The sequence below is a fragment of the Grampus griseus genome (genome assembly GCF_964374135.1).
Source record: "Grampus griseus genome assembly, chromosome: 2".
Lineage (NCBI taxonomy): Eukaryota > Metazoa > Chordata > Mammalia > Artiodactyla > Delphinidae > Grampus > Grampus griseus.
The window spans coordinates 156,318,710-156,332,692 of NC_139018.1; the positions used below are offsets into that span (position 1 = coordinate 156,318,710).

Sequence of the window (13,983 nt, forward strand, 5' to 3'; positions counted from 1 at the left end):
AGATTATAATACAGATATAAAATGATCCCGTAAGCTAGGACTTTCTGAAGTGCTGGTGTAGCCAGCTATCTTTCTTTCTTTCTTTTTTTTTAATTTTAATTCTAAGAAATGGATTGAAAGGAAACATGGGAAATAAGCAAGACTTCTCCCTGAGGGCTTCTAGGACGATCTTTTGCTCTGTCTCCTACAAACAGCTCCAAACACTGTCTTGAAATCCATAATAATCGTGCCTTTGAGGCTGAGTGTAGGCCAGTTATCCTGAGCACAAGCACGTCAGTTTAGGGAAACAAATCTCCCCGGTCATCAGAGGTAAACCTTCCCTAGTCTCTACCCACTGACAGCTTCCAAGGTTAGAATTTGCACGTTGTTGCCCTGACGCCCAAAAGGCATTTCTGTTCATCAAGAATCCTACCTCCAAGTGGGCAGAATAGCATTATTCCTTCCTTGTTCTTTTTTTGGTGACAGGTTTCACCCCGAGATTGGGGCCACCCTGACGTGATTCTCAAATAACCGCAGCCCCACTCACTTGGCCACAGTTGCCTTCAGCTTCAGTTGTAAGGTGCAGACCACATGTGCTGACCTGGGTAGGGCTGCGTAGCCAGTGCTATGGACAGAAGGCCCCTTAACCAGCTCTCTGGAGAAATTCACATCTCTCCTGTCTCCTGTTCTCATCTGGACCAGTGGGGACAAAGCTATTTGAAATCAGGGAAGGAGAATGTTTTCTTCCACTGAATCCTTTGTTAAAAGTTTTGTTTATCAATTTTCCACTATATCTGCTTCTGTTATTTTTCCTCTCCCGATCTTTCTCTTTCGCTGTCACTCAAGTTAAAAGAACATCTACCCCCAAAAAAAAAAAAAAACATTAAAGTCTGTATCCCAGAATATCTCTATGGGACAGCAGCATTTAGCAGTTACTTAGAACTTTAACATTTTAGTAAACATACTACTGCTTCCAAATGGGGGGAAAGGACTTAAAAACAGTGTTTCGTGTCCTTTGAAGATGTTTTATTAATAAACGAGCTCCCAGTGTTGGAATAGGAGCCGAGATGCCGAGCAAGGGTGGGGAGAGCAGAGACGGCACGTGTGGGGGAGGAAGGTGGCCTGGGTGTCTGAAGAGTTAGCCTCGGGACCCAGTCGGAGGTGGTGATGACGCGTTGATGACGAGGAAGAAGGTGAAGTGGCCTTGGCTCATTCATTATTTCTCTCTCCTAGCCGTGGAAGACAGAAAATTGTTCATAGGAATGGTTTCGAAGAAATGTAATGAGAACGATATCCGGGTGATGTTCTCTCCATTTGGCCAGATAGAAGAATGCCGGATCCTCCGGGGACCTGACGGGCTGAGTCGAGGTGAGTGTGCTCTCTGCAGAGTCTCTGCCCTTGAGTGCTAATTGGAGCTCTGTGTCCCAGTCAAGGTAGACATAGCTCCCACACGCAGCAAGAGGTCACCCTGAGATACGTCCTGCGGGACGAAGTTTTCCACCCCAAACTTTTCACCATAGCTGGAATGATCACTTTTATTTCTCAAGTCGAGAAGGCCCTAGTGGCAGCATATTAGCCCAGGTTATCACTGTCAGACGGGAGGCCCACAGGCTGCCCTGCCGTTACACATCCCTCTTCAATCTCAGATTGAAGGAACTTTGGGAGGTATGAGGGAGAGATGCGGAGAGCGAGAGAGAATGTTTGCTGCTCGCATCTTAGCCTTCTGGCTTTCTGCCTGTGCCTGGGAGAATGCTGAGCGTGTGGGCCTCTTGACTGAGAAATAAACCAAGAAAAAAAGGCCCCTGTCCCCGCATAGTGCAGATACAGACTCAGGGTAACCAGGCCTGTCTCAGGGCGTTAGGGTTTTATGGCAAAGAGCAGAGCTCCTGGAGTCCTAAACACAGGGACCCATTAAGTGACAGAGAAGTGACTGCGTCCAGGAGAAGATTGTAGGTTCTTCTCTGTCACTGTGATAGAGGCAAAGGCTGGGGCTCCGAGTGCGGACGAAAACCAGTGTTTCCGCGAGCAGCCACACAGGTAGCTGGAGATGACTCTCTTCTGTCCACGTTTACCTCCCCCTTTGACGGACCCGCACGCCTCCCTCCTTAAACCGCTTCTAAGGCTTGTCACCGTGTTCCCAGCCATCTGACTAGTTTCCTGAGTCAGCCCAGGAGGCCCAGGGGAAGACGCACACGGAAAACACATTTCTCCGTTCTCGTAAGAAATCCGTCTTTTTGCAACGCAGAGAGGATTTCATTCAATTAATGGGGTTTCCAGGGCAACTTCCACAGGGCTAATTAGAAATGTCTCTACATTCCCCATCTCTGGTTCTGGGACTGCACTGCCCGCGCCCCATGTTGAAAGAAAAGGTTAAGCCTCAAATATCCAGGGACTAGTTTTCATTCATCTCCCTGGTCTTACGTAAACTCAGCGCCCTGGGAGGAAGAACATTTGTTCTTTTGACTTTTAGACATAAAGCTTCGTGATGCCAACTGCTAGAATCGAAGGCACAGGGAACAAAAGTTTTCCACCTACCTCCACCTCCAAAGCCCTGAAACAGAGGTGATCTCGGGGAAAACTAGGAGGGGGAGGAATGACTCCAAGCCTGTGATCCCTGTATTTTCTTCTGAAGGTGGTTTTAAAAAAAAAAAAAAAGGAGGAGGAGGCCTGGAAATGACACTTAACACTCGCTGAAAGATGGGAGTCTAAAAGCTGAGCAAGACATGATGTTGAGTGGGGCCCCTAAACAGCAGGCCCAGTGCCTCAAGCTAATCTGTCACTTACCACGTGTGCCTTTACCAGTGTCACCCAAAATAGTTCCTTGTCCTGGGCACCCGCATCGCCTCTGGTTCCCATCCAGCCTCGCAGGCAGAAGGATACCAGGATTTCGATCCTGGGTCCCTCTGTGCCATCCTGGAGATACGCACCAGGAGAGCTTATCATCACATCTGATCCAGGAGAGGTAGATAGGCAGACAGACCAGGAGAGTGAATACCACGGGAAAAGGCAGTGGGGCTGAGGAAGAATTAAGTAGGCAAGAAAGACAAAAGAATATGTTTGCGATCCCTCTTCTGCTGCCAGTTTAGTAATAAGAACCACTGTTGTCTCCCTGTGACTATTCTCAGTCACAACTTGCGTGTTATCATTGCACTTTTGCATTTGCCAAGGTGTATGGCATGGAGAAAGAAGCGATAGGCATAGGGAAATGTATAGTGCCTTAGAGGTCAGTGACCCTGGGGCCCATCCCAGAACTTCTCCTGACATGAATCGTGGGCGTGGTCCATTCATTTTCCTGTCTCTGTCCTCAGTTTCCACACTCGAAAATGGCAGCAGTCTAGATATCTGCCCTGCTTGTCTGGTAGGGCGTGATTAGCTACTGCCATGGTAGGTTTTTTGTAGAGCCAGGCCATCCATGGTGTTTCATAGAGACCTTGACTGTGAAGTAGGAATGCTGGACTCCTGTTTTCCCTCTGCTGATTTACAAACTGACTCTCTGCCTCAATTTCTCCATCTGTCCAGTGGGGACAGTGATGAAGAGCATTGGTGCCTAGAGATCCTTGAGCATATGTTAGCTATTTTTGCAGGTGAGATTTTTTTTAAATGGTCAAAACTTTCACAGGAAAGGGTGTCAAGACACTGTACTTGACGGGAGAACCTGACCAATTCCATCTGCCATTTGGTTGATGAACCAGCCCTTGACACCAGAAGCAGCCTATTTCTGAACTGCTGGTTCAACGTAAAGAGTAGAATCCTCCTCCCTGCCCCCCGGCTTTTTTTTTTTTAACAGAAAAATAATTTCTGATTTTCTGGCAGACGGATGAGAATTCCCTGTGGCAAAAAAAGAAAATACTCATTTATTCTCATTTGTTCTGAGATATAAGGACAGACAGTGTTGCATTTTTCAATTAGCAGGACCCAGGGACTCCTGGGTACTGGGGACTGCTCCTAAATCAGTGACTTGTTGAAAGAACAGTTCTCTTTCATGCTACTCTTTTGCTTTCATTAAAGAATTGGCGTTTTCAATCAAATATTAATAAGTGCGGCGCTGCAGATCAGGGGCGCTCAGCATTTCTGGTCTCCATGCCTGTTGCTGGCTCAGCTGTTTACAAAATAAGTAAAAATGAAGTGAAATGAAAGCTTGGCTGCTCTGAAAAGTACTTTGTAATACTAAACCAGGGTGTAAATTAGTCAGTAGGAAAGGATTTAAATCGAACCATTTGATTATAATGAGGGAGAAGTGCTCTTGAGTGGTTCACGTTTCTTGTTTTTGCTTTTGCCCAGTTCAGCTACAAGAAGGAAGACAGAGGAGGCAGTTAGTAGCCCTGGGTCCCCAACAGGCGTCACGTGTCGTTCATTCTCCGCCACATCAGTAGTTGACATTCCTACCTGGCAGGTGTTAACCTGAGGTTCCTCCAGGCTGTTGATTCAGTACCCCTGCCCCAGATCAGAGTAGTGGGCTGCCAGGACCCACATCTTTGTACCTATTTAGCCTTGCTATACTTTCAGTTAGAATCACTGTCTTTAAAAAAAAAAAAAAAAATCATGATCTACACATTGGCAGGAAAGACTTTTAAAAGTCCCGTAGTTATTCACCATCACCCAGATCTGTATCATGTTTTAAGATGGGACCTCTCTGCCCCATCCCGCTGGGAAATTGTCATGCCTGTACGTGGACAGCACCTGCCAAGCCTGTTGAAACCACTCAACGAACGTTAGGACTCTGCCTCGCTTTACGCTGTATGCCCACATCTGAACGTGCATTTTTTCCCCTTTGGGGGCAGTAACCCATTCTGCCGTCTTTTTCTGATTTGGAAAACCTGGTTTGAGATGCCTTCACGCCCCTTATGATACTCAGATCCTTCTGCAGTGGCAGATCTACCTCTCAGGCCCGCTGTGTGAGCCTTCATTGAGAAAGCAAGCCAGGGTAGCACAAGCCCACACATGGCCAGTGACATGAGATGTTTGCTCTCAGAATCTAAGCTTGAGGCTTCTGAGCCAACATATTTACTGGACAGTGTCACCTTAGCATGTTGATTTCCTAAAATACACATGTTCTCACTTATCCACAGTCCCACAGTCCGATTGGACTATTTGGTTACAGTCTGCCAGGTTTGCTGCACCATAGCAACAAAATATCTGTAACTCAGAGACAGTGAAGGGGTTGATTTCATTTTTCTTTCCCATAAACTGCAGTCAGATCTTCACTGCCATTTAAGGTAACCTTCTGCTGGTTTAAGAATATTCCAGCTGTGTTTATGGTGTTCCAGCATTCTCCTGCCAAAACCTTTGACAAATGAATTGGCGGTATCTTCAGGGATGTTAGCGACCACAGACTGGATTTAGCCATTAAATCCTCATTTATTTTCGTTATATCTGATCAGGATATTGGGAGAGGGCTTTTGACTTTTAAAACGTACATGGAGAGGACTCAGTTCTGATCGTGACATTTTAGTCTTGCCCACGTGGTACCCAAATGTTCAGATATGTGGAAACCTTTATCAGATGCCCCCTGGGTTATTAAATGCATCTTGTCACGCTGCTCTGGGTACAATCTTCCAGCCTCATCTCAGGGATGAGATTTTTGCCAACTATTAAGTCCTAGTCCGCACTCAGCCTCAGGTGCCATGAATGAAAGATCTCTCCATGCCAATTTTAAATAAACTAACCCAGCGTTGGGGATCGCACATTAGAGTATTATTTTTGATGCTCCAATGTTATACTCATAGCATATGTTTAAACCCTGCCATTGCTCAGAAGATACTGAGAGGAAAAATTGGCTGCATTAAGATCTTTCTACAGCTGAAGAGGAATTTATAAACAAGTTTCCATAGGCTGAAATCTTCTCAGCCACACAAGTTATTTTAAATTATGCTTCCTTCAGTTAAAATATAGCAGCTGTTGCTCCTCTTTCAAAGAAGCAGCAGAAAAGCAAGAGACCCTGGCATCAGTGTATGTGCTTTTAAAAGTGCCTCTACTTTTTTCATTACTTTCTCTCTCTCTCTCTTTCTCTCTCCCCTTCTTTTTGATGCAGAGCAAGAATTCATCTAGTTCTCTCAAAATTCTCATGTAGCCTAGAGAAAAGGTAGAACACCTGAGTTTAAGATATCCTTTCAACTGAAATGACAAGTGTAATAGCTGGGTTCCAAAATCTGCTCTGTGCTTTCCTTAGATCCCGTCTGTAGGAGGAAATGACTTTGAGAAACCTTTCCCCAGTCAATCATTTATCTATTTTAGCAGCAAGAAGACAACCTCACTGAAATAGAAGGAGTTCAGCTCCTTTCATTTCTCTGAGCAATCTCTGACACTCTGAAAGTGGAGACAATAAATAGTGGCAGGCTAAATTACAGGTTGGACACATTTATGGAGGGAATTTTTGCCTTTTTTTTTTTTTTTTTTTTTTTGCTATTATGTATTTGGAAGCTTTGAGACAGTAATATATGGGCTATCTTACCCCACCCCCAAAAAATAGCTTTATTGTCTTGGTACCTGTATTTTTTTCCTCCCAATCTAAGTTCTCCAGCATTTTGGTCAGTCACCAGCACGTGCAACAGTCTAGAACAGTTGAGGGCTGACCCTATAAGGTCGGAGCAGTTGTCCGTCAAGACCCAGTAGACTCTGCTGTACCCAGAAGCTCATCTTACAGAAGAGGACAACTGACCTAAGTCATTTCTGTCCAGCGGGAAGTCATCTGGCTGGTTTGTAAAAGAAGCCAGCAGCCCATTTTGACTGTAGGAGCTTGTGTGACCCTACGTTAGTGAAAAGTGCAGATTTGAGGGCCCACCCCAAAGCCAGTGTTTTCAGTGGTGCTGAAAAGAAAATGAAAGTCTAGCGAGGACCTCCTGTTTGAGAGATGTTACGAAGGTTAACTGGCTACCAACCCATGGAACATTCGGTTCTGAAGTTGCTTAGCTTCATCCAGAGCGGCAGAGAGAGTGAATCTTTCAGCACGTGCTCCCATTTAATAAATGACAGTCATTTTCTCCCTTAAGTAATTGAACACAGCACCCAGTAGGGAACTTGACAGAGCCCCTAGGAGGCCAGTTCTCTCTTACTGCACCACTGCCGGTAGAATAAGAAAGTTAAAGGAGTCATCAGATTTGCCAGATCATTTTTTGGATGGGATGAGGATTGTATAATTAGAAGCATCAGTCAACCTTTTAATTGCAGGTTTCACAGAGGGGAAGGGGCAATGGTTCGAGTTTATAGAGAGATCATTTCATTGTTCTCTTGCTAAGACTTTGCTTTGGAGACCTGTTAATTGCTTGATCTTTCTCCCGAAGTTACTTACAAAAGCTCTGCCTGCTCTGAAATCGTGGTAGATGCATAAACTCTGCCTTATTGATTTTTGTTGACATTTTACATTTTTTTATGCATTCTTAACCTCCGTTTAGAAGCTGTGTTGGTTTGGCACATGCTCCCAGATAATAAGAGCAAGCAAAGTGAATGAAACAGGCTTCTTGACTCCTAAAAGCAGAGTTAGTGGGGCTTCCCTGGTGGCGCAGTGGTTGAGGGTCCGCCTGCCGATGCAGGGGACGCGGGTTTGTGCCCTGGTCCAGGAGGATCCCACATGCCGCGGAGCGGCTGAGGCTGTGGCCGCTGGGCCTGCGCGTCCGGAGCCTGTGCTCCGCGGCAGGAGGGGCCGCGGTGGTGAGGGGCCTGTGTACCGCAAAAAAAAAAAAAAAAAAAAAGGCAGAGTTAGTCTGGGCTTCCTATGGCCTCAAATATGCCTCCATTAGATGATTTGCTTGTGCCTCTACTGTAGCCTCCAGACAGGAAATGAAGGGACTTCCCCGGCGGTCCAGTGGTTAGGAGTCTGCACTTTCACTGCCAGGGGCAGAGGATTGATCCCTGGTCTGGGAACCAAGATCCCGCAAGCCACGCAGCACCAATTTTTTTTTTTAATTTTTAAAATAAGAAAAAGAAAAATCTCTTAGCGTTATTTCGTCTGTTAATAGTACCACTGATCATCACAATCTTCAAGAGATACTACTTTGAAACAGATGGTAAACTGGGGACTCTGTCATTTTAGAGCTGAGTCTATTTCAGTATGGAGCCAGCAGAGGTCCTGTTGTAGATCTCACACACATCATCTAGATGCCTTAGAGAAGGCTGCCCAGCTGCTTCTGTTGATGACAGAAGCCACAGCCACTGTAGGTACAGGCAGCATGTTGAAACAGTCAGCTTCACCAGCTGCTGTAACGTCAGAAAAACCATAGGAGATAGCTTGGCATTCTTCGTGAGCTAGACGTCGGGCTTCAGTGAGGACAGCTTAACGGAGATGAATGAGAGGAACCTCCCATGTACAGAGAGTTTTTGTGTATTAAAAATTACAGCGTGATGCCAAAAAAAAAATGCATTGACTTATTTTCATGACTGGTGGTTGTTGTGCTTTGGGGGTAGTGGGCAGGCATTGCTTTCTCTTACTGCTGTTTGATTGAAAGGTGCTAATACAGTATTGACTTGATAATCTCACCAGGTACCCATGCAGAGCAAACAAAGAAAATGTGTTTAATGGCTCCCACAGTGACTCCCATACACCAAGCCACCCGCTGGTTGCTTGGATGTAGAATGTTCTGTTTGGCTTCCCGGCCACAGAGGCAACCATCTCACGTGATTGGTGCCAGAATTCCACTTCTGTGCACTCGCTCTGGGATGACAAGCTTCGGCCCCTCGGTGTTTAGATCTGCTTCATTGGGAAATCTTTTAAGTAGTAATAATAATAATGTTTTCAGGCAATTGAGTAGAACACTAAATTATTCTCTGATACCTAAGTTCAAACTGTGCAAGGCTAAAGAAGCTGAAAATCAATGCACTTTTAAAGTCATTAGAGATCATAAGTGAAATAGTCAGCGTTGCTTTAGCTAAGCTTTTAGTGTGCGGTGGTATTATTATAAAATCAGCCTGAATCTGCATTAATTTCACAGTCTTTTTCTCTGAGAAGCCCAAGGGTGCATGATGAATAAAATGTAAATTTCAGAAGGCAGTGCTTTTATTAGTGGAAAGGGCAGTGAGCCATGTAGCTGGAGCAGTGACCTGCATGGTAGCCAGCACTGCTACAAGAAGCAGGAACAAGCACTGTAGCTTCTAGTTATTTTACAGCTGGGGAGAAAAATAGCCATGGAGAGTTCTGTGGGTCTCAGGGGAGACATTCACAGAAATATACATTGTCTTCTGTATGTTACACTTGAGGTGGAATCTCTGATAAGAATCCACAAGTCACAACTTAAAGTCTCCAAGGTTTGATACAAATAAGAAATCCAATGCAAGTGTTTAAATTTTACTTCATACACACAGTTGAATATTCCCAGAGTAACAGAGCATTTGTTTTCGTTCATCATTAACAGTTACTAAGTAGTTTGTACAGGATTTGGGTATATGTGTTTGCATTTGAATAGCATGAGTGTATATTTATACATACATCTATTTTTTAACCCAGAAGAGATGAGGTATATTTATTTGCTGACATTTCGAGCTGTTGGAATCTAGTTGCTAATTTGCCCTGGGTGTGAGGATTTTACTGTTTGCTGCTTAGAAAGCAAGGCTCATGTTTGAAATACAGAGCTGGAATGGGTAGATGCCCTAAGTCAAGACAGACAAGGAGAAAATGTAAAATCGCAACTTTTTATTTTAGAAAATGCAAACTAGGTCTTGCGCATTTCAAACCCCCTCCCCCCCCCCACCCGTGGCTTAAAAAAAGAAAGTACCCAGCCTCCTTCCCCTGGACTCCATTTTAAAAATAAATAAACTAATCCATCAGTAAATCTTTCTGCTGTGGTCAGATTAGCAGGTCAGCACTGTAAGTAAAAAGCAACACGAGATAAAAACCAAAGAGAGAAGTTGTTGATTTCATGTACTACTGAGAACAGTGTCGTCCTGTGGCAGTTCTCGTAGACTGTGTTGGTTTAACAAGCGTCCAAACCTTTTGTCTTGTTGTTTTTTGTCTTTCCTGCTCCCTGTCCCCTTGTTTCCCACAGGCTGTGCGTTTGTCACATTTTCTACAAGGGCAATGGCACAGAATGCAATCAAAGCCATGCATCAGTCTCAGACCATGGAGGTACTGTATCATCTGCCCTTTCTTTGTTTTCTTTGTGCAAATGGTGGGGAATGGAAAGCAATTCTCTCCTGTGTGGATTGTTCACATGACAATCACAGATGTAAACTTTCACCATCTCTCTCTCTCCATTCATTCATATTCCTTCTTCCTTAATCTCTCTCCTCCTCCCTCTCTCTCTCTCCCTCTCTCTCTGAATTTTTCCCCTGATGACTGGAAATGCACTTAGTGTAAAACCTTCCACTTGCTCTACGTTCCTTTTTGAGCCTTTTATTGCAGTGGCCCAGGTCCTGCTGTGTAAAGTTCATGATGCAATTTAAACCGAGCATCCTTCTATACCTCAAGAATCAAGTACGTTCCCCAGCCCCAGGGGTGGGATGGGTAGAACATTAACAGACCCCATTCCAAATTGCAGCTGGCCCTGTGCAAAATCACAGGGTTCTTTCATTTCTTTTTTATTTTCTTTTTAATGCGGGGTCAAGTTATCTTTAATCGAGACAAACAAATTGTTTTTGCATCAAGAATGTTGGAGAAAGTTAAGACTTCTCCCACCTCATTGAACCAGTGCAAATGTTCATGTATGAGAGTCCCCCGAGAAATTAGATTTTCACCCTTACTAAAAAATGAACAATAACCAAGAAACTCAAAGGCTCAAATGTGATCTCCTAATGAGAGTTAGTGGCTTTCGGGGAAGAGAAATAGGCTGGCGTGGGTCCACAAATGTAGACAATGGCTCTGTACTTTGAGTCTGTGATTCGGGTCATGGCCTTTCAGAATTTTGCACAAAAACACTCCAAGAGTGATATGCTGTTACTTATTCTGTATTGTCTGATAGAATCCTTTGGGAGTGCATGTTCTGCTGTATTATGTAAACTGTATCTTTGTGTATGGGTGATCTTTTCTGGAGGTGGCTTTGTAGTGTTACCTGAAGTTAACGTTTTTCATCTTTTGAAAAAAAAATTGTTTTCAGTTTTATTTAATGTGCCAAAAAGTTCTTTATTGATCGTTTGAGCTTCTTTTTTGCCTCCACTCTTGGGGGGTTTTAATTTTTTTTTTTTGTTCATTTGTTTGTTTTTTGCAATGCTGCATCTCCCGAAGCATGCCGGGAGCTTAGTGATCTTTACGGGTCTTGTTTTGTGGGCAACCTTTCTCTAGGGAGCCAAAGGGTGGGTGGAAGCGGGGGGTAAAGAGTGTGCATGGCATTGTCATTAAGTGTTTACTGTACTTTTCTGAGTTTTGATATCAGCATTGCAAAGCCTATTGTCTTTTTCGAACTTCCTTTTGACTTCAATATTCCTAACATATCTTATATAATCACTGTGTTTTCCTTTCAGTGCAATGCATTTTTAAGACACTCACACCCCCCTACGTGAAGGCAAGCTCAGGTGAAAATCGGCCACAATAAGAGAGAATTAGCAGGAGTTGAAATGTCTAGGAATCCAATCTTGAACAACATGCAGTCACACACGTGATCATGTTTTTGTCCCCTCCCCCTACCCTTTCCCTTACCTTGGGGAGCTCCATTATCGGGGATCAGCCTGGTTTCCAGCTTCATATCAGTCTGGAGATGAAATGAAAGTACTGTTAAGAAAAAGGAAGTCTTGACCTGTATTTATTATCTTCCATATATATGTGTTTCATTCTTAAAGATTTTTATTTCCTGTAATTGAGTGATTTGTACCTAAATTGGTCTCACCTTAGATGATTTTGTAACCTCAATTCTTTCAGCTCTGTTGGAAACATTGCCACCCCAGTTCCTTCACCCAGGGCCCCCCGCCCGAGTGGGAGGTCTGTGTTCTCCTGGGTCCCTACGGAAGGAGAGCACGAGAAAATACAGCAGAACTGGGTATGAACCCGAACCAAGAAAATAACAGGCTCTCAGAGTGAAAAGAATTTGCTGTAGAGAATGGGGCATATTTATTCTTCAGAAATCCTTGATCCTTTGTTAATACTGCTATTATCAGAAATCAGATCTGATGCACTTGTTTTTAAATCTGGACATCCATGCTTAATCAGAGGAGCCCTCAGACACTTAAATTTCTTGTTTAATTCAAAAATATTGACATTTAAACAGAAGATTACATATTATGCAGTCTCATTACACTTGTACCACTGCAGTTTGTTTTCTTTTTTTGAATTAATTACATTATTTTCAGGACTCTGGCTTACATCTTCCACCAAGATGTATGATCTAAGAGATGTGAATTCAAAACGATGTCACTGTTAAAGTTTAAAAGAACATGTTATTTTAAAAATCATTAATCTTTATATGGTACCTTGATTTTCCCACTTTCCTCCAATCTCTCCCCACCCTGTTTTCCCCTTTCATGGTTTATACAAGTCATTTTTGAACTATAATATTGGCCTGATTTTCTGCTTTTATATCATTTTTTGATATTTAAGGAAGAAAAAAGCCAACCGTAAATGAACTGTTAGGAAGAGATGCTATAATTTGTTATAGGACAAATTTGATACAATAACAACCCTTTCCAGGCAAAACCCTTGCTGTCTGTAATTTCCATCTTCAGAGTGGTTTTGCTGTCTTTAAAGTGATGAAACGCTGAAACACGGAGCAGATGAAGAACAATGAAGTATAGATTTTTTAAACGGTGGAAACATTACTTTTATGCAGTTTACTGACTCTTAACATCTGTGCCATGACTGTGACTCCCAGAGCTGAAGACCAGTCTGCTGGAGGTTCAACACCCAGTCACCTCACTTTTCTCACATGTTGGGGGGTAACAGCAGGCATGATAGCTTCACGTATGCATAGTTCCATCCCCAGTAGCTACCCAACGTGATAAGAAAAAAATGCAACTCTGTTTTCTAGGAGAAAGAAAAATAACCCAAAGGGAAGGGAAAAGCTCATTTAAATAGGAATATTAAATTTCTGGGAGGAGAAGAGAGAGGTCTGTTATCATGCTGAGTTTCAATAAAAAGTGGGGTTTTTTTTAATCGCTTGGGTAGAATTAACTTCTTTTTATCTCAGCAAAATTTCACAGCTTTAATTGTGATGGGATGTTTAGCAAGCTAAACAGAGAGGGAAGAGAGTTGGTTTCTGCTGAGTCTTTGCCAAGTGGCGAATGTCGAAAAGCTGCTTTCGAAAGGAAGTCCTCCTGCCTGAGGTGTCAGGCCCTTACTTTCCCTAACGATTTTCTCCGTATCAGACATGAACTGGTCCTGTTATATGACCCTTGGCCATTTCTCACTCACTACCTCTGCTCCTGCCTTTTAAAGGAAACGAACACAGAAGCTCCTAAAACAGCGAGACTGATTAGGAAAAGAAGCTAAGTAGACATCGCCTCCTGCCATTTGAGATGCGTCTCCTTGGACTAGACTGCTTCTGATATTTTCTTTTTGATTTGTTGTAGCTCCTGGGATTCAGCTAGAGTAGATGTGGTACAGAAGGAGGAGAACCCCTTCTGAAAACATGGGGACAGTGACACTGGTCCATGCCCGTGTCCTCTGAAAATCTCCTTCCTTCATCCATGTTCCTAAAATGAAACCCACTTCTCCCGATTATATTACTGGGTCGATATGATTCCTACAGTTCCAAAGTTCAAAAATACTTAACATTGGAAAGAGTGGGAAAAAAAGACATGAGCGACAGGCATGTTCATTCCCATTACAACATTTCGTTCCCCTCCTTTGTCCCCTGCTCACACGCGGAAACAGGCAGACACACCAGGACAAGTCCATCTTTCAGACAAGCGAACCGTGAAGCTTAATTAAAGGACAATGATAAGGTCTCTTGTCTCTGAGGAGGCCCTGGGATGGTGGAAGGAAGACCCGTGAAGAGAGAAGGAGAGGCAGTGTAATAATCAGAGCACGAGCACAGATGGCTTCATCGACCACCAGAGCCCCAAAGACGCCAGTGACAGGATCTGGAATTTTCTGTTGATGGTACTATTCAGAGAAGAAGAAGGACCATCAAACCATTTAAAAACGAGGCC

At 43.7% G+C, this 13,983-nt stretch overlaps 1 protein-coding gene across 7 annotated transcripts in view; it reads left to right on the forward strand.

Annotated features, from left to right (window-relative positions):
* CELF2 (CUGBP Elav-like family member 2) overlaps positions 1 to 13,983 on the forward strand; it is a 527,424-nt gene that overhangs the window by 451,345 nt on the left and 62,096 nt on the right. For all 7 annotated transcript variants that reach the window (XM_082648491.1, XM_082648492.1, XM_082648496.1 and 4 more), the window contains 2 exons: positions 1,213 to 1,347; positions 9,954 to 10,033. In XM_082648491.1, the coding sequence (XP_082504617.1) occupies positions 1,213 to 1,347; positions 9,954 to 10,033 (215 nt within the window). The remainder of the gene's footprint in view (positions 1 to 1,212; positions 1,348 to 9,953; positions 10,034 to 13,983) is intronic.